The 20,512-nt window shown below is 43.8% G+C and overlaps 1 protein-coding gene across 2 annotated transcripts in view; it reads right to left on the reverse strand.

Annotated features, from left to right (window-relative positions):
• Positions 1-19,781, reverse strand: part of LOC128694866 (probable Na(+)/H(+) antiporter nhx-9) — a 354,538-nt gene extending 334,757 nt beyond the window's left edge. For both annotated transcript variants that reach the window (XM_070094338.1, XM_070094337.1), the window contains exon 1: positions 19,059-19,781. In XM_070094338.1, the coding sequence (XP_069950439.1) occupies positions 19,059-19,464 (406 nt within the window). In that variant the 5' untranslated portion in view covers positions 19,465-19,781. The remainder of the gene's footprint in view (positions 1-19,058) is intronic.
• Positions 19,782-20,512: the final 731 nt, after the last annotated feature.

Consider the following 20,512-nt stretch of genomic DNA (forward strand, 5'->3'; position numbering starts at 1 on the left):
TTCTTGCATGACCACAATGATAGAAAAGAAACTGAAAGTTTGGTACACAAACGCGGATGGAATAACGAATAAACATGAGGAGTGGAACGAAAGAATCAGTGAAAAATCCCCAGACATCATAGCAGTCACAGAAACAAAACTCGCTGAGACAATAACAGACACAATCTTCCCAATGGGATATCAGATCCTGAGGAAAGATAGGAGTAGAGGGGGAGGAGGGGTTGCACTGCTCATAAAACACCGATGGGGATTTGAGGAAATGGAAGGCATGGACATGATTGGAGAAAGAGACTACATTGTAGGTACAATTCAGTCCGGAGAACATAAAGTAGTCATTGGAGTGATGTATAACCCACCACAGAACTGCAGGAGGCCAAGAGAGGAGTACGAAGAAAACAACAGGGTGATGGTGGACACACTGGCTGAGGTGGCAAGAAGAGCTCACTCGAGCAGAGCAAAGTTACTGGTAATGGGCGATTTCAACCACAGGGAGATCGACTGGGAAAACCTGGAGCCACATGGGGGTCCCGAAACATGGAGAGCCAAGATGATGGATGTGGTACTTGAAAACCTCATGCATCAACATGTCAGGGACACACCAGAGAGAGAGGGGAGGATGAGCCAGCAAGACTGGATCTTGTGTTCACCCTGAGCAGTTCAGACATTGAGGACATCACTTACGAGAGGCCCCTTGGAGCTAGCGATCATGTGGTGCTGAGTTTTGATTATATAGTAGAGTTACAAGTGGAGAAGGTAACAGGAACTGAAGGGGTCAGGCCAAACTATAAAAGGGGGGACTACACAGGTATGAGAAACTTCCTGCAGGAGGTTCAGTGGGACAGAGAAATGGTAGGAAAATCAATAAACGAGATGATGGAATATGTGGCAACAAAGTGCAAGGAGGCAGAGGAAAGTTTTGTTCCCAAGGGAAACAGAAATAATAGGAAGACCAAAACGAGTCCTTGGTTTACCCGAAGGTGTAGGGAGGCAAAAACTAAGTGCAACAGAGAATGGAAAAGGTACAGGAGGCATAGGACCCAGGAAAACAAGGAGATTAGTAGAAGAGCCAGAAACGAGTATGCACAGATAAGGAATGAAAACGACATAGCATCGAAAGTCAAATCTGACCCGAAACTGCTGTATAGCCACATTAGGAGGAAGACAACAGTCAAGGACCAGGTGATAAGGCTGAGGAAAGAAGGTGGAGAACTCATAAAAAACGATCAAGAGGTATGTGAGGAGCTCAACACGAGATTTAAGGAAGTATTTACAGTAGAGTCAGGAAGGACTCTGGGGGGACAGACCAGATGGGGACACCAGCAAGGAATACACCAACAAGTGTTGGACGACATACATACAGATGAGGAGGAGGTGAAGAAACTGCTAAGGGACATCGATACCTCAAAGGCAATGGGACCGGACAACATCTCCCCGTGGGTCCTTAGAGAGGGAGCAGATATGTTGTGCGTGCCACTTACCACAATCTTCAACACGTCCCTGGAAACTGGGCAACTACCTGAGGTATGGAAGACGGCAAATGTAGTTCCCATTTTTAAAAAAGGAGACTGAAAAGAGGCACTAAACTATAGACCTGTGTCATTGACGTGTATAGTATGCAAAATTATGGAGAAGATTATCAGGAGGAGAGTGGTGGAGCACCTGGAACGGAACAAGAGTATAAATGCCAACCAGCACGGATTCATGGAAGGCAAATCCTGTGTCACAAACCTTCTGGAGTTTTATGATAAAATAACAGAAGTAAGACACGAGAGAGAGGGGTGGGTTGATTGCATCTTCTTGGACTGCAAGAAGGCCTTTGACACAGTTCCTCACAAGAGATTAGTGCAGAAGCTAGAGCATCAGGCGCATATAACAGGAAGGGCACTGCAATGGATCAGAGAATACCTGACAGGGAGACAACAACGAGTCATGGTACGTAATGATGTATCACAGTGGGCACCTGTGACGAGCGGGGTCCCACAGGGGTCGGTCCTAGGACCAGTGCTATTTTTGGTATATGTGAACGACATGATGGAAGGGTTAGACTCAGAAGTGTCCCTGTTTGCAGATGATGTGAAGTTAATGAGGAGAATTAAATCTGATGAGGACCAGGCAGGACTTCAAAGAGACCTGGACAGACTGGACACCTGGTCCAGCAAATGGCTTCTCGAATTTAATCCTGCCAAATGCAAAGTCATGAAGATAGGGGAAGGGCACAGAAGACCACAGACCGAGTATAGGCTAGGTGGCCAAAGACTGCAAACCTCACTCAAGGAGAAAGATCTTGGGGTGAGTATAACACCGAGCATGTCTCCGGAAGCACACATCAACCAGATAACTGCTGCAGCATATGGGCGCCTGGCAAACCTGAGAACAGCATTCCGATACCTTAGTAAGGAATCGTTCAAGACACTGTACACCGTGTATGTCAGGCCCATACTGGAGTATGCAGCACCTGTTTGGAACCCGCACTTGATAAAGCACGTCAAGAAACTAGAGAAAGTACAAAGGTTTGCGACAAGGTTAGTTCCAGAGCTAAGGGGAATGTCCTATGAAGAAAGATTAAGGGAAATCGGCCTGACGACACTGGAGAACAGGAGGGTCAGGGGAGACATGATAACGACATATAAAATACTGCGTGGAATAGACAAGGTGGACAAAGACAGGATGTTCCAGGGAGGGGACACAGAAACAAGAGGCCACAATTGGAAGTTGAAGACACAAATGAGTCAGAGAGATATTAGGAAGTATTTCTTCAGTCATAGAGTTGTAAGGCAGTGGAATAGCCTAGAAAATGACGTAGTGGAGGCAGGAACCATACACAGTTTTAAGACGAGGTTTGATAAAGCTCATGGAGCGGGGAGAGAGGGCCCAGTAGCAACCGGTGAAGAGGCGGGGCCAGGAGCTAAGACTCGACCCCTGCAACCACAAATAGGTGAGTACAAATAGGTGAGTACACACACACACACACACACACACACACACACACACAAGGGTTTGCAACAAGATTAGTCCCAGAGCTAAGGGGAATGTCCTACGAAGAAAGGTTAAGAGAAATCGGCCTGACGACACTTGAGGACAGAAGGGTCAGGGGAGACATGATAACGACATATATAAGACTGCGAGGAACTGACAGGGTGGACAGACAGGATGTTCCAGAGATGGGACACAGAAACAAGGAGTCACAATTGAAAGCTGAAGACTCAGATGAGTCAGAGGGATGTTAGGAAGTATTTCTTCAGTCATAGAGTTGTCAGGAAGTGGAACAGTCTGGAAAGTGACGTAGTGGAGGCGGGAACCATACATAGTTTTAATACGAGGTTTGATAAAGCACACGGAGCAGGGAGAGATTGGACCTAGTGAAGCGGGGCCAGGAGCTGTGAATCGACTCCTGCAACCACAAATAGATAAGTACACACACTCTCTCGCCTCAAAGTCTGATGCAGCAAGATGGTAGACTGCACCACACAGGGAGGTGTCACCGTCCTTCCTTCATATGAGTGGGAAGTGCAAGCCCCGTTAACGACTTACACTAGGGCAGGAGTGCTCGTCTTTTGTCTCATATAAATCTAACAAACCTCTACGAACATCCGTTAAATCCTTATCTTCACTTTTCTATTTGTTTTTTTAATATTTCTTAGTCCTGTAGTATTTCCATTCCATTTTTGAGGCCTGGTTTGAGAACGGGACGCGGAGCCAATGATCCCTGGAACCATTAACAGATATAACAATGTGAAGAATCACAACAGCGGAAAGACACGAAAGACGACTGCAGAGATGCCACTGTTACCGTGGGTAAGCGACAGTATCAGAGCAAATGACACTGCCTTTGAAAAATCAGTCAGTAGGCAATGTAACTAATGGGAGGGTGGCCGGGAGGGTAAGGGGGGTGAAGAAAGTGAGATCTGTTTAGTGGTGGGAGCAGGAGACAAGTCTATTGAACCGTGGGGGATATCGATGACAGCAGGAAGGGGGAAACGTTTAACTGAGCCATGGGAAAAATGATGGCAGCAGGAAGAAAACGTTTAAAACTAAGCCGTGTGGGGGAGGAGCAGATGGTGAGGTAAAATCTATGGCGTCATGGAAAATGAATTACTACACTAGCTTGAGCCTTGCGCCAGTGTTATGGGACAAATGTTACTTCATGAACTACCTTCACATGTATATGAAATTGTGTCACTTGTTTTGATATACAGTAACTTAAAATAAGCGTATACTTGTTTTACATAATATACCGAAAAGAGAGAGAGAGAGAGAGAGAGAGAGAGAGAGAGAGAGAGAGAGAGAGAGAGAGAGAGAGAGAGAGAGAGAGAGAGAGAGACAGAGACAGAGACAGAGACCACTAGGGTGGCCTCAACCAGCACTATACGGCATACACAGAGGCGCCTCGGTGAACGCATTTTCGAAACCCTGTGAAGCATCCATATCTCACGTTTCTTCGTGAACCTGGTAGTGACTGATCTAGACGACGTTTTCGTTCACACTGGACCATTATCAAGTTAATAATGATTGAATAGCTGAAGACAACTTGCGTCTATTCATCACGGCACATTAAAAAACCTTCTCACAACCTTCAAGATGCTGAAGGTGATATATATAGTCCTTGGGTTTAGCGCTTCTCTGTTAAAATTATAATAATAAAGATGCTTACTGCGTCAGTTACTCAGAACACACAATGCTATTCTTAGCACACTCATCCTCAAAAGGTCGAGGGGAAGACGCTACTCTCATAATGTGACATAAGTGAAACTGACCAACCCTTCACTCAGTCTGCCGCTAACATTAGATATGAAAGATTATTATTATTATTATAATCAAAAAGAAGCGCTAAGCCACAAGGGCTATACAGCGCTGAAGATATGAGACAGAGAGAGAGAGAGAGAGAGAGAGAGAGAGAGAGAGAGAGAGAGAGAGAGAGAGAGAGAATGAGCGAAACGGGGCGGGTATAGCTAGCAACAGAGAAAGAACGAAGGGCACACATAAGGAAGCAAGTGAAAAAAAAAAAGCCAGGGGCAGAGATATAGATCGAGAGAAGAGAGACCGAGATCAAGATATAAAAACAATGCTATGCTGGAAATAAAGTACTGTAGTGAGAAAGAGATGGTGTGTGGTGGGAGGTGACCTTGGCTTGCTTCAGAGTTGGAAGAGATGAGTTAAGGTTCAGCCAGTGTGTGTTGTGTTCCACCTCACAGGTGCTTGCAAGCCGTTTTAAAAGTAATTCTACTCTTGCAGCCCAGACATCCTTAATGGACAACCAGACTGTTAATGCTAGCTCCTCAACACTCAAGGCACTAGGTGATAACAATGGGAAGAGACGTGAATATTGAACGAAAATCAGTGAAAGAAGAGCGAGGAAAGGAACAAATAAGAATTATTTGATTCTGGGAGAAGTGCTAAACCCTCGGATCAGATTTGAACTGAGGAAGAGAATGATAGATCCAATTCCCTGGAATAAGAACCCACCCCAGCTTCAAGCCCCCCCCCTCCTTGTTGGATAAGAAGATAATACAAATATTACATAATTTGTTCATAAGAAAAACTACTAGTAGTCTTACTGACCCACTGACGAAGGTAACTATTTCACTCAATTACATTCGCGTTTCTTACTTATTTTCAAACAGCAACTAAAACATTATCATAAATATCGAAATATTTTTTTTCCAGATACGTTACCTGACATTTCTGAAGATTTTTTTTTTTTTTTTTTTTGCCGCCGAAGTGTTACTTTTATTAATATACTTCGGCATATCATATAGGTTAGCGCATTCCACGAAGAGAACAAGACTATATTTTCTGAGACGCTGAACAAAGTGGGTCATTCAACTCAAGGAATGGTGGAATTTCGAATTCTCTTCCGCTAACCCCATCAAGGAGGGGCGGAATTCCTTGATTCTGGTAAAGGACGCTTGATCGAAAAAACTGGAGCTATCCCAGCCTTCCTTTGATCAAACTTGATTACCTCCCATTTCCAAGGTGCTGCATACCCTCCCCCCCCCCCTAACCTTTATTAGCTTGTGCACCCCATGCCAAATTTATCTAAACCCAATTCATAAAAATGTTCATAGCAAAAATAAATTGAATATCCAAAATACATTAATTCAAATTTTACTGTAGGTTTGTAGAACCAAAGTACTCTGGTAGTTAGAAAAAATGTATATATTTAAAAGTGCACAAAAATAAATTATTCATTTGACTGACGTTAACAAAACACTCGAATTACTAGATAAAATCAACATTTTAGCGAGACTTCTGGTATTGCACCTGACTGATGAGCAATTTAAAGCAGCGAAGTGCACTTTGTGAGCGACCAGAAGCTTACCTGGTTTAAACATGAGCTTGGCTCATTATTTATTGACCTTGATTCATAATATATTCCATAGTTAATCGACATGTAATTTTAAAGAAGCAATAAAACATTCGCTTACCAAAGAATAGTATAAAATGCTATTGTATCTTATTTATTTATTTATTTATTTATTAATTTGAACATGATACAGTGAAGTACAAAGGAATACAGTTATTACAGTGCAACATGCCAAAGCCCCTTGTATGCAGAGCATTATGGGCAGCCCCGTTGAGGCTCCAGTCCTCCTCAAGTTGAGAAATAAGAGAGGAAGATACGGAAATAAGTAGAGAAAAATATAAGAAAATAAGCAGTGAGGAAGGTAGAGGAAGCGAGAAGACGATATAAACAGCAGATAGGGAGGGTAAAGGAGGGGGGGGGAGAAAGGGAGGTAGATCTCATATACATTATGCTGTCGAGTGTCTCTCTCCATATTACATATTAATATAATATTAACACACATGAATACCTGTAAAGAAGGATGACTAGTTGTCAGTACTAGGAATCTTTGCTAAGAAAATAAATTAATACCACTTAAAGTATATATTATCTTTAAAATCGTGCAAGAAGAGTGATGAAGTACATACGAAGATGTGAAGCATGAATAAAAGAAAAATAATGTGTTTAAAATATTAAAGTTAAGACAAATGCTAGCAATGAACCTAAATTATAAAAATTTACATTGAAAACGGATTTAAGAAATTATTGGTTGGTTTGGTTCACTGCGTTCGAGTCTCAACGACACGAGGGTTATTAAGGCTGCACGTCACCTGTGCACCAACAGACAAGAATACTTTAATCACGGATTAAAGTGAGCTTTCAGCGGCATATATAGACTGAGAGACATACCTGTCGGGGTATGTATATAATAATCTGTTGTCTGAGAGATATACACTTTTCGATGCATATGCTTCTGAAAATATTGGTTGGCCTCAGTTGTTAATGAGTGGGCCTTTAAAAATAGTAATTGGTTAGACAGATACAAGTGAAAATAGTCAGGTGTCAGTAGAATCTATTTTTCAAGTCAATACGACTACTGAAATGTCTCCGTTATGAGAGTGACTTGTAGCTCAGTGGTAACGATTTCGACTGACAACCGAAGGATGCGAGTTCGACCCTCGGTAAGTACAGACATTAGCATGCTTCCTTACACCTGTTGCCCTGTTCATCTGCAAGTAAATAGGCAGTGAAATAAGCTGAGTTATTATAACAGTTCTTTGTCTATAAACTTAACCTTGTAATAATTACCGACAATATGTTATGTAAAAAAGACGCGTGTGCAACTAATGCGACATCTTTATTGTGGTAACGTATCGCTCTCCAGGAGCTTGAGGAAACCCCTGGAGAGCGAAACGTTCTCACAATAAAATTGTATTAGTTCCACAATGTGTCCTTTACCAAACAAATTTAACCTTCTAAAGTGAGAGGTTATATTTTCAAACAAGTAATGCTTCTACTCTTTAGTAAATAAACTTTGGACGATCGCGATTAGCGTATCCATTTTACATTTATATCTAACAGCAATGAATACAGATGCCTCATACATTATCGGGCGCAGGATGTGACGCTCCTTCCGGAGTTACCATGATAATTATCTCTACGTATCACTCAAGTCTTGAAGGTGTAGAGTTATAATACAACTGGATATCTCCACATGTCTGTTAAACCTGCTTCCTTCAATTTTTTTTTTAAGATACCAGTGCTCCTACTAGGCTTAGGGCGTCCAAGTTTTTTTTTAATATTGGGTCACATGACCATAAATCCATGTGTGTGCGGCTGCGTGATTATTACTGATAACAGTGGTGAAGTATAGCCTGTTAATTATTCCAAAAAAATAATCCTGGTAGCACGACACCTGGTATAAGTCAGTTACAGAACGCCAATGTTGGAGACGGGTTGTTTTATGAAACACACACACACACACACACACACACACACACACACACACACACACACACACACACGTGTGTAAACTCACCTAATTGTGGTTGCAGGGGTCGATTCATAGCTCCTGGACCCGCCTCTTCACTAGTCGCCACTAGGTCCACTCTCTCATTGCTCCGTGAGCTTTATCATACCACTTCCTAAAGTTATGCAAGGATCCTGCCTCCACTACATCACTCTCCAGACTATTCCACTGCCTGACAACTCTATGATTGAAGAAATACTTCCTAGCATCCCTGTGACTCGTCCGAGTCTTCAACTTCCAATTGTGTGTGTGTGTGTGTGTGTGTGTGTGTGTGTATACTCACCTATTTGTGCTTACAGGGGTCAAGTCACAGCTTGTTCTGCCTCTTCGTTGGTCGCTACTAGGTCCACTCTTTCGTGCATGTGTGTGTGTGTGTGTGTGTGTATCCGTGTGTGTACTCACCTAGTTGTGTTGCAGGGGTCGAATCAGAGCTTCTGGCCGCGCCTCTTCACTGGCCACTACTCGGTCACTCTTCCCACTCCATGAGCTTAATAACTGTACCTCTTCTTAAAGCTATGTATGGATCCTGCCTCGACTACATCACTACCCAGACTATTCCACTTCCTGACAACTCTGTGACTAAGGAAATACTTCCTAACATCCCTGTGGTTCATCTGAGTCTTCAATTTCCAACTGTGACCCCTTGTTGCTGTGTCCCATCTCTGGAACATCCTGTCTCTGTCCACCTTGTCGGTTCCTCTCAGTATTTTATATGTCGTTATCATGTATCCCCTATCTCTCCTGTCTTCTAGTGTCGTCAAGTCGATTTCCCTTAACCTCTCCTCGTATGGCATACCCCTTAGCTCCGAGACTAGTCTTGTTGGAAACATTTGCACTTTCTCAAGTTTCCTTACATGCTTGGCTAGGTGAGGGTTCCAAACTGGCGCTGCATAATCCAATATGGGCCTAACGTACACAGTGTACAGGGTCTTGAATGACTCCTTACTTAGATGTCGAAATGCTGTTCTTAGGTTTGCCAGGCGCCCGTATGCTGCAGCAGTTATTTGGTTGATGTGCGCCTCAGATGTGCCCGGTGTTATACTCACCCCAAGATCCTTTTCTTTGAGTGAGGTTTGTAGGCTCTGGCCGCCTAGATTGTACTCCTTCTGTGGTCTTCTTTGTCCTTCCCCAATCTTCATGACTTTGTACTTGGTGGGGTTGAACTCTAGGAGCCAGTTGCTGGACCAGGCCTGTAGCCTGTCTAGATCCCTCTGTAGTTCTGCCTGGTCCTCTTCCGATTGAATTCTTCTCATCAACTTCACATCATCTGCTAACAGGGACACCTCGGAGTCTATTCATTCCGTCATGTCGTTCACAAATACATCAGAAACAGCACCGGTCCTAGGACTGACCCCTGTGGAACCCCGCTCGTTACAGGCGCCCACTCTGACACCTCGCCACGTACCATGACTCGCTGTTGTCTTCCTGACAGGTATTCCTTGATCCATTGCAATGCCTTCCCTGTTACCCCTGCCTGGTCCTCCAGCTTTTGCACTAATCTCTTGTGTGGAACTGTGTCAAACGCCTTCTTGCAGTCCAAGAAAATGCAGTCTACCCACCCCTCTCTCTCTCTTGCCTTACTGCCGTCACCCTGACGTAGAACTCCAGAAGGTTTGTGACGCAGGATTTCCCGTCCTGAAACCGTGCTGGCAGTCGTTGATATTCTTTCCTTTCTAGGTGCTCCACTAATCTTCTGATATTTTTTTCCATGACCTTGAATACTATACACGACAGTGACACTGGTCTTTAGTTTAATGCTTCGTGTCTGTCTCCTTTCTTAAAAATTGGGACTACATTTGCTGTCTTCCATACTTCAGGGAGTCGCCCTGTTTCCATAGATGTGTTGAAGCTAATTGTTAGTGGTACACAAAGCGCCTCTGCTCCCTCTCTCAGGACCCATGGAGAGATGTTATCTGGCTCCATCGCCTTTGAGGTATCTGGCTTGCTTAGCAGCCTCTTCACTTTTTCCTCGGTTGTATGTATTATGTCCAACACTTGGTGGTGTACCCCACCTCTCCGTCTTTTTGGAGGCCCTTCTGTCCCCTCTGTGAACACTTCTTTGAATCTCATGTTGAGCTACTCACATACCTCGAGGTCATTTTTTGTGACCTCCCCTCCCTCCTTCCTCAGCCTGATTACCTGGTCCTTGACTGTTGTTTTCCTCCTGATGTGGCTGTACAACAGCTTTGGGTCAGATTTGGGTTTCGCTGCTATGTCATTCTCGTATTGTCTTTGGGCCTCCCTTCTCACCTGTGCATATTCATTTCTGGCTCTACGACTGCTCTCCTTATTCTCCTAGGTCCTTTGCCTTCTATACTTCTTCCATTCCCTAGCACACTTGGTTTTGGCCTCCCTGCACCTTTGGGAGAACCACGGGCTCATCCTGGCATTTTCGTTCTTCCTGTTACCCTTGGGTACAAACCTCTCCTCAGCTTCCCTGCATATTGTTGTCACATATTCCTGCATATTGTTGTCACATTTTTACAGTTTTGTGTGTGTGTGTGTGTGTGTGTGTGTGTGTGTGTGTGTGTGTGTGTGTGTGTGCGTGCGTGCGTGAGTGAGTGTGTGTGTGTGTGTGTGTGTGTGTGTGTGTGTGTGTGTGTGTGTGTGTGTGTGTGTGTGTGTGTGCGCGCATGGCGTTGCCAGACGTGTGGCGGCCTTTTTCTAAATCCTTATTTGCGGTTAAATATATATTTATAGGTTCATAGATTGTTCTGAAACTGACAATTGGAATCGCGTAAAAAAAAAAATGAACGTATTATTAGAATTATATTTAGAGGAAGCGCTAAACCCGTAGGGGTCATACAGCGCCTGAGGAAGGGGAGGCAATCAGGTTCGATTCAAGGAAAGGCAAATGCAATTCCTTGAATCAAGAGCCCCTCCCCAGCATCAAGGAACCTCTCTTGAAAGGAAAATGAAAGTATTGAAATAAGAACAAAAAAGGCACAATACAGTGACTGGTACAATACACAACCCGCACACAAGAGAGATAGAGAGAAAAGTTTATGACGATGTTTCGGTCTGACTTGGACTATTGACAGTCATACTGTGTGACTTGTGAATGATCCCAGTCGGACAGAAACGTCGTCATAATTGTGCTTTTCTCTCTCCCATGTGCGGGTTATTTGTGTATAATGAATTAAGACTCTTGGCTACACCATTACATCCACTCCCGCTTCACTGGACGAGGATATACAGCCTACCACTCCCGCTTCACTGGACGAGGATATACAACCTACCACTCCCGCTTCACTGGACGAGGATATACAACCTACCACTCCCGCTTCACTGGACGAGGATATATAACCTACCACTCCCGCTTCACTGGACGAGGATATACAACCTACCACTCCCGCTTCACTGGACGAGGATATACAACCTACCACTCCCGCTTCACTGGACGAGGATATACAACCTACCACTCCCGCTTCACTGGACGAGGATATACAACCATCCACTCCCGCTTCACTGGACGAGGATATACAACCTATCACTCCCACTTCACTGGACGAGGATATACAACCATCCACTCCCGCTTCACTGGACGAGGATATACAACCTACCACTCCCGCTTCACTGGACGAGGATATACAATCTATCACTCCCGCTTCACTGGACGAGGATGTACAACCTACCACTCCCGCTTCACTGGACGAGGATATACAACCTACCACTCCCGCTTCACTGGACGAGGATATACAACCTACCACTCCCGCTTCACTGGACGAGGATATACAACCTACCACTCCCGCTTCACTGGACGAGGATATACAACCTACCACTCCCGCTTCACTGGACGAGGATATACAACCTACCACTCCCGCTTCACTGGACGAGGATATACAACCTACCACTCCCGCTTCACTGGACGAGGATATACAACCTACCACTCCCGCTTCACTGGACGAGGATATACAACCTACCACTCCCGCTTCACTGGACGAGGATATACAACCTATCACTCCCGCTTCACTGGACGAGGATATACAACCTATCACTCCCGCTTCACTGGACGAGGATATACAACCTACCACTCCTGCTTCACTTGACGAGGATATACAACCTACCACTCCCGCTTCACTGGACGAGGATATACAACCTACCACTCCCGCTTCACTGGACGAGGATATACAACCTACCACTCCTGCTTCACTTGACGAGGATATACAACCTATCACTCCCGCTTCACTGGACGAGGATATACAACCTACCACTCCTGCTTCACTTGACGAGGATATACAACCTATCACTCCTGCTTCACTGGACGAGGATATACAACTTATCACTCCCGCTTCACTGGACGAGGATATACAACCTACCACTCCCGCTTCACTTGACGAGGATATACAACCTACCACTCCCGCTTCACTGGACGAGGATATACAACCTACCACTCCCGCTTCACTTGACGAGGATATACAACCTACCACTCCTGCTTCACTTGACGAGGATATACAACCTATCACTCCTGCTTCACTGGACGAGGATATACAACCTATCACTCCTGCTTCACTGGACGAGGATATACAACTTATCACTCCCGCTTCACTGGACGAGGATATACAACCTACCACTCCTGCTTCACTTGACGAGGATATACAACCTATCACTCCCGCTTCACTTGACGAGGATATACAACCTATCACTCCCGCTTCACTGGACGAGGATATACAACCTATCACTCCCGCTTCACTGGACGAGGATATACAACCTATCACTCCCGCTTCACTGGACGAGGATATACAACCTATCACTCCCGCTTCACTTGACGAGGATATACAACCTATCACTCCCGCTTCACTTGACGAGGATATACAACCTATCACTCCCGCTTCACTGGACGAGGATATACAACCTATCACTCCCGCTTCACTGGACGAGGATATACAACCTACCACTCCCGCTTCACTGGACGAGGATATACAACCTATCACTCCCGCTTCACTGGACGAGGATATACAACCTATCACTCCCGCTTCACTGGACGAGGATATACAACCTATCACTCCCGCTTCACTGGACGAGGATATACAACCTATCACTCCCGCTTCACTGGACGAGGATATACAACTTATCACTCCCGCTTCACTGGACGAGGATATACAACATAATTTCATAACACTTCTACCACTGACCTACAAAGCGCGGCTGCCACCTTATCAATTTATCAGTGAACCTCGAATTGTTGGTGGTCTAATATTTATTTGCAGATTTATTGTCCTTAGAGGTCCCTGATCCAGGATCCATTAAATGCCACCACGGTAACATTGAGCAATTTGCAAAAATCCAAGATTTCCACCACGAAAATGGTCCTAATTCTGCTAGTATGATATTTTAGATTCTAAAGCAGGGGTCCGCAACCTGCAGGCCGCATGCGGCCCTTCTAGGAAATGTATGCGGTCATCCATGAAAATATGAATTAGCTTTTATGTTGGTTCCACACTGTACAGTGTCAACAGTTACAAAGTATTTTAAGCCATTTTTACGCCAAAACCTTATGCCACCTCTAACAACCACCTTGCACTTCTGGTCAGTGACAGTTTATCCTGAGGGGTAATAATTATTGTTATTAAAACATGTATTATGTTAGTAGCTAGACTGATTAACTTTGTGTTTCAAGGTGTGGCCCTCATCCCATACGTGACCATCAAATGTGGCCCACTTGTGTAGGAAGGTTGAGGACCACTATTCTAGTGTAACAGCCGAGAGCGCCTGCCACATGTTAATTGACTACAAAACATGACAGGAATGGCTTGCTTAATAACCAACTGCAGTATGTGTGTCAAGAATGCTTGTTGCTTGACAATAAACTATAGTATGTGAGAGGCATGGTTGTTGCTTGATAACTATTGCTCATATGACAAGATGCTAACAAATCAAATTGTTATATTCATGGCAAAGCGCTGAACCCGTAGAGGTCATGCAACCCCTGAGGGAGGGGAGTAATGAGGTTCGATCCAAGAAAGACCATAATAGCTTCAATTCCTTGGATCAAGACCAATTCACCGGCATCAAGCCATCTTTCTGAAGGTCTAACAAATCAGAGCTCCAATCAGGAATGGCTATTATCCTACATCACCTACACACCAGGTCGGATAATTTCGTCATAATGTCAACAGTATTACATTTATAGGCAGGTGCCTTGGCCAAGCCTAAAATCACGTGACCCACTCATGTGAACCCAGCACTTAGGCTGTAGCCCTCTACCTCACTGACATGCAGGCTTACCAGACGGTCAAGCTGGGCTCTGCCACGATTATCAATACGCCTCCATAATATTCTGGGAGATACATGGTTCAAAGAACCGACAAGTTGATAAGTTAGACACAGGTTCAACACTTGGGGTATCTTTATTGTGGAAACGTTTCGCCATGCAGTGGCTTCATCAGTCCAATACAAATTAGAATAATGAAGATCTGAAGGAGTTTGAGGTAATCAGTCCCTCAGCCAAAGTAATCAGTTCACCAATCTTGAAAAGACTGACTGATTACAGATGTCTGCGGGTTATACTGTGTCCTCAATACTGATATTATCGACAAAATATAAGTTGTGTATACCTTTTGAAAGCTATATTCTTGGTATTTGATTAATTAGGTTTCAAATTTATCGATTGCATGAGGGTTATTATGCCTTCAAGTCACTTATACACCATTAGTCTAGGATACTTCCATCTTCAAGTGTACATATGTAATGAAGTATGCACCATTCGGTGTATATAAACTGCTGCTCTCAATGTGTATACATCAAGAGAAATTACTCTTCAGAACATGTACAAAGAGGAGCTTAATTTTTATATAAAACAGCTTTTTAAGAATTACTCGCAATCTTTACAAAAACAAACTAAGCTCATGATAATCAGCTTATAATTATGCGAAAATCCGTTTGCTAATCCCAAAACTAATACAGATTCGTTCAGGGAAATGACTCCCTCCAGAGAGTCTGTTTCAAACAACAGTTGTCTATCACATCAAATGTACTAGAATAATCTTGTTAGATGTTATACAGTTAAAATGTCCACCTTGCGACTGAGGCTGCTGGATCTATCTCGCAACACTTTTCCCTCAATGTATTCTTTCTTGTATATCACATTCAAATCCAGACGCACTACATCATAACATTATCAACATCAGCACAGTAACCACAATCTTTCTCATCTTTATGATTATCTCTGCCCCGACAAATATTAGAATTTCAAAGTTCTTACAAGTATTAGAATTTCAAAGTTCTGCTTGCAAGACCTCATAAAAGTGATCGCACATGGTCGCTGAATTAAGATCTCCCTAAGGAAGCAGCAAGCACTGCCGCAATTTTAATCACGTAATTGCTTTGTGTCCACAAGACAGTGGCGACGTCAACAGCCAATAGACACGCCTCCAATCCCTGCAGCCCATCATTCAACTTTTTTAGGGTTTTGGAGAATACGCGCGTTGTAAGGCAGTACCAGATACCCCGGTCTGTGAGACATTAGTCGCCGTTTTTTATTTCGTAACTAAAAGTAGTCACAACAAATTAGCTCGGGCAGAAATGCACGAACGGTAGATTGGAGCCAATCGCATGCTCTAACTGGATAGCAGGTTGGTTTCTCACTGTCGCACCTGACTAGATATATATACTGCTTGTAATATATCTCTGTGTACAGACAATGTTAAATCTCTATCTTCGGGATTAAATTATTCAAAACTGGTGAACAGGTGATAAGCAGCCTTAATGACCACTGCGTAGTTGATATATATTAAACCTAATAAACCAAAGATTGTCAACAAGTACAATTCAACTATTTCATCCAGCTCCTGATATATGGGGAATGTACCAAAAATACAACACTGCCTCTCTGAACAGCAAACACTGAGGTGCGAGAACAGAAAAACTAGATGCCCTAGAATCCTTAGTCTCTATGATGAGTGTTTTGCTCAAATCCTTTAGGAACTTCAAAGCGATCTTTCCCCTTATCTAACGAATGCGTCATGATGAGCAGGTTCACCTGCGGTACTGGAGATAGGTGTCCACTAGTGTGTGGATTCGCATGTGTAGTCCCACACCACCTTTTTGCCCAGTCCATATATGCAAGACTGCCATCGAATCTGCATAGTTTGGCTGGCTCCGTTATGACTGGGCATCCAGCTGATGTTGATTTTTATTATGCATTGCAATCTTTCCTTTTGATCTAAAGCAAATAAGTTCATGGTAGCCTAAGTAATCTGCCGAATGCACTGCCGCAGATACACTCGTGTTCGGTGAGGAAAGGGACAGCAAGGTAAAGAACACTAATACAAATGGTCTGAGGGACGAGATGTGTACCTATGAAAGGACTTAGGAACAGCCAACAGGAAATTCCCCGAATGAGAAACTTTCACTACCAGGTGTGCTCTCTCCTTTCCCGACACTCTCAAGCAGTGTCGAGGCTATATTATCTACCATTAGGTTATCCTTGTGCGACTATTTGTAGTAGTATGTGAAATTGGTCTGGTTGAGGACCCTGTTCAGTTTCCCAGTGCCAGGCTCAATTAATAAAATTTAGGTGGTGATACTCAGCATTATGACCGAGGCGCTCAAGGAGAATCGCTGCTACAAGTTCACTGAATGACACACAAGAAGACAGGAATGCGGGGAGTGTTTTCTGTGATGCCTTGCAGACACCTATACCCTCTAATCTAGATAAGTGTAGCTTGATCACACTACCCATCTTCTAGAAGGACCATCTCATTACTTTCATCGTCATATACATTACCATCAACTCCACAACCTATCATCAGCTCAACACCATTGCCAGAAACACCATTACTGTCATCACAAAGACTATTACCATCACAAGCATCATTACCATCACAGACACCATTACTATCATAAATACCATTACCACCACAAGAGCCCTTATCATCACAAAAACAATACCACACAAACACCACCATTACTACCACAGTCACAAGACTACATTATCATCAACAAGCACACATCACCATCATCATCGTTACAGGTTTCGGCCACTAAGTGACTGTTTTCACCATCACAAGCAATTAGCTGGCCAGTACCGCTGCCACCACCAACTTCTATACAAGGGACCCCTCACAAGAGATGTGACACTAAAGATAATATACAAAGTTAACTTTGATCGTAGGGTACTGTAAACATCCTGGCATCATGCCTAACACCATTACATTATTATTAAATTCACGGGAAACACTAAAACCGAAAGGGGTAATGCAACGCTTGGGAACTGGGAAGTAATCAGGTTTCATCAAAAACCCTTGATAAGCATCAAGGCACCCCGCCAACCCCAATGAAAGGCATGACACCACAAGCTGTTGGCACCACGCATAACACTGGGAAGACCGCCCGGCAAAACCCCCCTCATTATATGATTTGGCAACCTGACAACAATACGTCTCTCCCTAACATGACTGCTATGATAAGTCTTCAGCCTCTCGTTATGTCTTGTATATATGTTCACGGGGAAGCACTAAACAGGTATGAATCATAAAGTGCTGTGAGGGATGAAGGGTAATGAGGTGAAAGTCAAGGTCAAAGGGTGCTTCAAACAGATCAAGAGCTCTTCTTCTGCATCAAAGGCACGCACCCCCCTCCTTGCAAGAGGATGTATATGGAGCATTGTGATGAGAGGGCTCGTAAAAGCTCTGCCCACCGGTCGTGAGGTTAGAAAGTTATTAGTAAACTGAGAGTTCAAGACCAGATAACATACTAAAAAAATATTTGTGTGCATTTTCAATTTATACAAGTATATGCGTTTCTAAATGTTTCTAATAATCTTGAGATTAATACAGCTGTAAACATAAGTATATCTAACAACTTTTTAATTCATTCATCGTTTGCAATACTTACATTTATCATAAATGGTACAAATATAAAATACCAGCTTTTATGACTGAAAGTCAGTGTCTACATATGCGTTTAAAACGAAATAAAGATTTCGTATTTTTGTATTACGAACCTCATATTGTTAATTTAAACAGCGTGTTGTACTATGTGCTTGTGTTCGTTTGTCTGTATAACTAGCTGACAAGATTCATAGCCTCCTAAACTTACACTTTGGCAAGGTTTATCCTATACGTGGTTGCAAGGGTCAAGTTACAGCTCCTGGCCCTGCCTCTTCGCTGGTCTCTACTACGTCCACTCTCTCCCGGCTTCAAGAACCCTGACGTATCTCTTCTTAAAGCTACGTATACATGTGTGTAATAGACTTATGTTTTAGACATTATATTAATGACAGAACTCCGAAGAGCTGCCAAACTCAAGTGATTTTCAAGACGAGGTAAGTAATTCGCCAAACAAACTGGCTTGCCTTTTAATAATTATGTAACACTCGCAAGTACCTATTTAAGAAATGATGACTTGCAAAAATTTCTTCGATGAACTAAGCGAGAACTCATTTACGAACTCAGTCAATTATCACCTACTTTGACAACAAATCAACATCACCTAATCTCGCTGGCCACGTGACAATACATCGGTTAACCATAAATATGCATAAATGATAAAAATTCACGTAAACAGACCTCAAGAGTACAAGACTAACAATTCACATCTAACCCACAAATTAAGAGATAAAACTGAAGGACACTGTGGTCCACGATGGATTTTAACATCATCCAGTTTTCACGTGAACTTCAATTTGTGGGTTGTGATTTGTTCCAGCCACAGCAATATAACATTTTATACTACCTAACAATATTCTTTAACAAAATATTGACTTGACTCTGTGAGGCGTTACTGATCCTCACAGAAACTTACCTATTTTACCGAGACAAGCACAGAAGATCCACAGACCGATGATGAAAGGTGTCTGTACCCTCTCGAAATCGATGACAGCCACAGGGTACCTTTCAATTTGACCGTGGCCAGACCCATGGCCAGCCCCATGGCCAGCCCCATGGTCTGCCCCATGGCCTTCCTCTGCACCATGACCACCGTCTGAGAAACCATGGGGATAATCTGAAACGTGATCAAGGATATCGGTCTTTGCTACTACTCCCGAATGGTCATCAAGTAGGTTATCGTGAGCAGACGAGGCGTTGTAGAAGTTAGTGGGGCTGACCACATGGTGGGGCTCCGTGGGTGTGTTGGGCAGCGCCACGCACCTGGGAGACACCAATGCCACTACACAGCTAAACAATAACACACACTTCATTGTCTTCATCTTTACCAAAATGTTCTTGTCTCCTGTGAATATCTTAGGAACTATTTAAATAGCTATTCGACAGCACTCACGGCGCACATATAAGTCCCGTGATTTCTCTAAAACACTGAACCAAGGCAGAAAGTAAGCACCTTTTCACTGCAAATATGCCACAGTTATCTGCGACTTGGTAAGGTTATCAGGTGAAGGGGAAAAGAGTTTTCAGTAGTTCCACAAGTTGTAAGTCTATCCACAACATGCAGAAGTTGTAGAAGGTGGCAGAGAAGAAAAGTAGTGAAGGAGTCAGGTGAGAGACAGCTTCATGATGCTACCTGCCGCGCGGCCAACAGCTGACTGGTGGCTCATACAGAGTCCCTGCTGTCGCCGCCTGCAACACGCGCACACACGCGCACACACACACACACACACACCCACACACCTGCAACCAGGTGAGTACACACACACACACACACACACACACACACACACACACACACACACACACACACACACACACACACACACACACACACACACACACATACAGACACACACACACACACACACACACACACACACACACACACACACACACACACACACACACACACACACACACACACACACACACACACACAGTTCAGTCAGGGGAACACAAGGTAATCATTGCAGTGATGTATAACCCACCACAGAAATGCAGGAGGCCAAGAGAGGAATATAATGAGTGCAACAGAGCAATGGTGGACACACTAGCTGAGGTGGCAAGAAGGGCTCACTCGAGTAGAGCGAAGTTACTGGTCATTGGCGACTTCAATCACAGGGAGATTGATTGGGTAAACCTGGAGCCACATGGGGGTCCCGAAACATGGAGAGTCAAGATGATGGATGTGGTGCTGGCAAATCTCATGCACCAACATGTTAGGGATACTACCAGAGAGAGAGGGAAGGATGAACCAGCAAGACTGGACCTTGTGTTCACCCTGAGTAGCTCAGACATTGAACACATCACATATGAAAGGCCCCTTGGAGCTAGTGACCACGTAGTTATGAGCTTTGAATACATCGTGGA

This window comes from Cherax quadricarinatus, chromosome 45 (genome assembly GCF_038502225.1).
Source record: "Cherax quadricarinatus isolate ZL_2023a chromosome 45, ASM3850222v1, whole genome shotgun sequence".
Classification (NCBI taxonomy): domain Eukaryota; kingdom Metazoa; phylum Arthropoda; class Malacostraca; order Decapoda; family Parastacidae; genus Cherax; species Cherax quadricarinatus.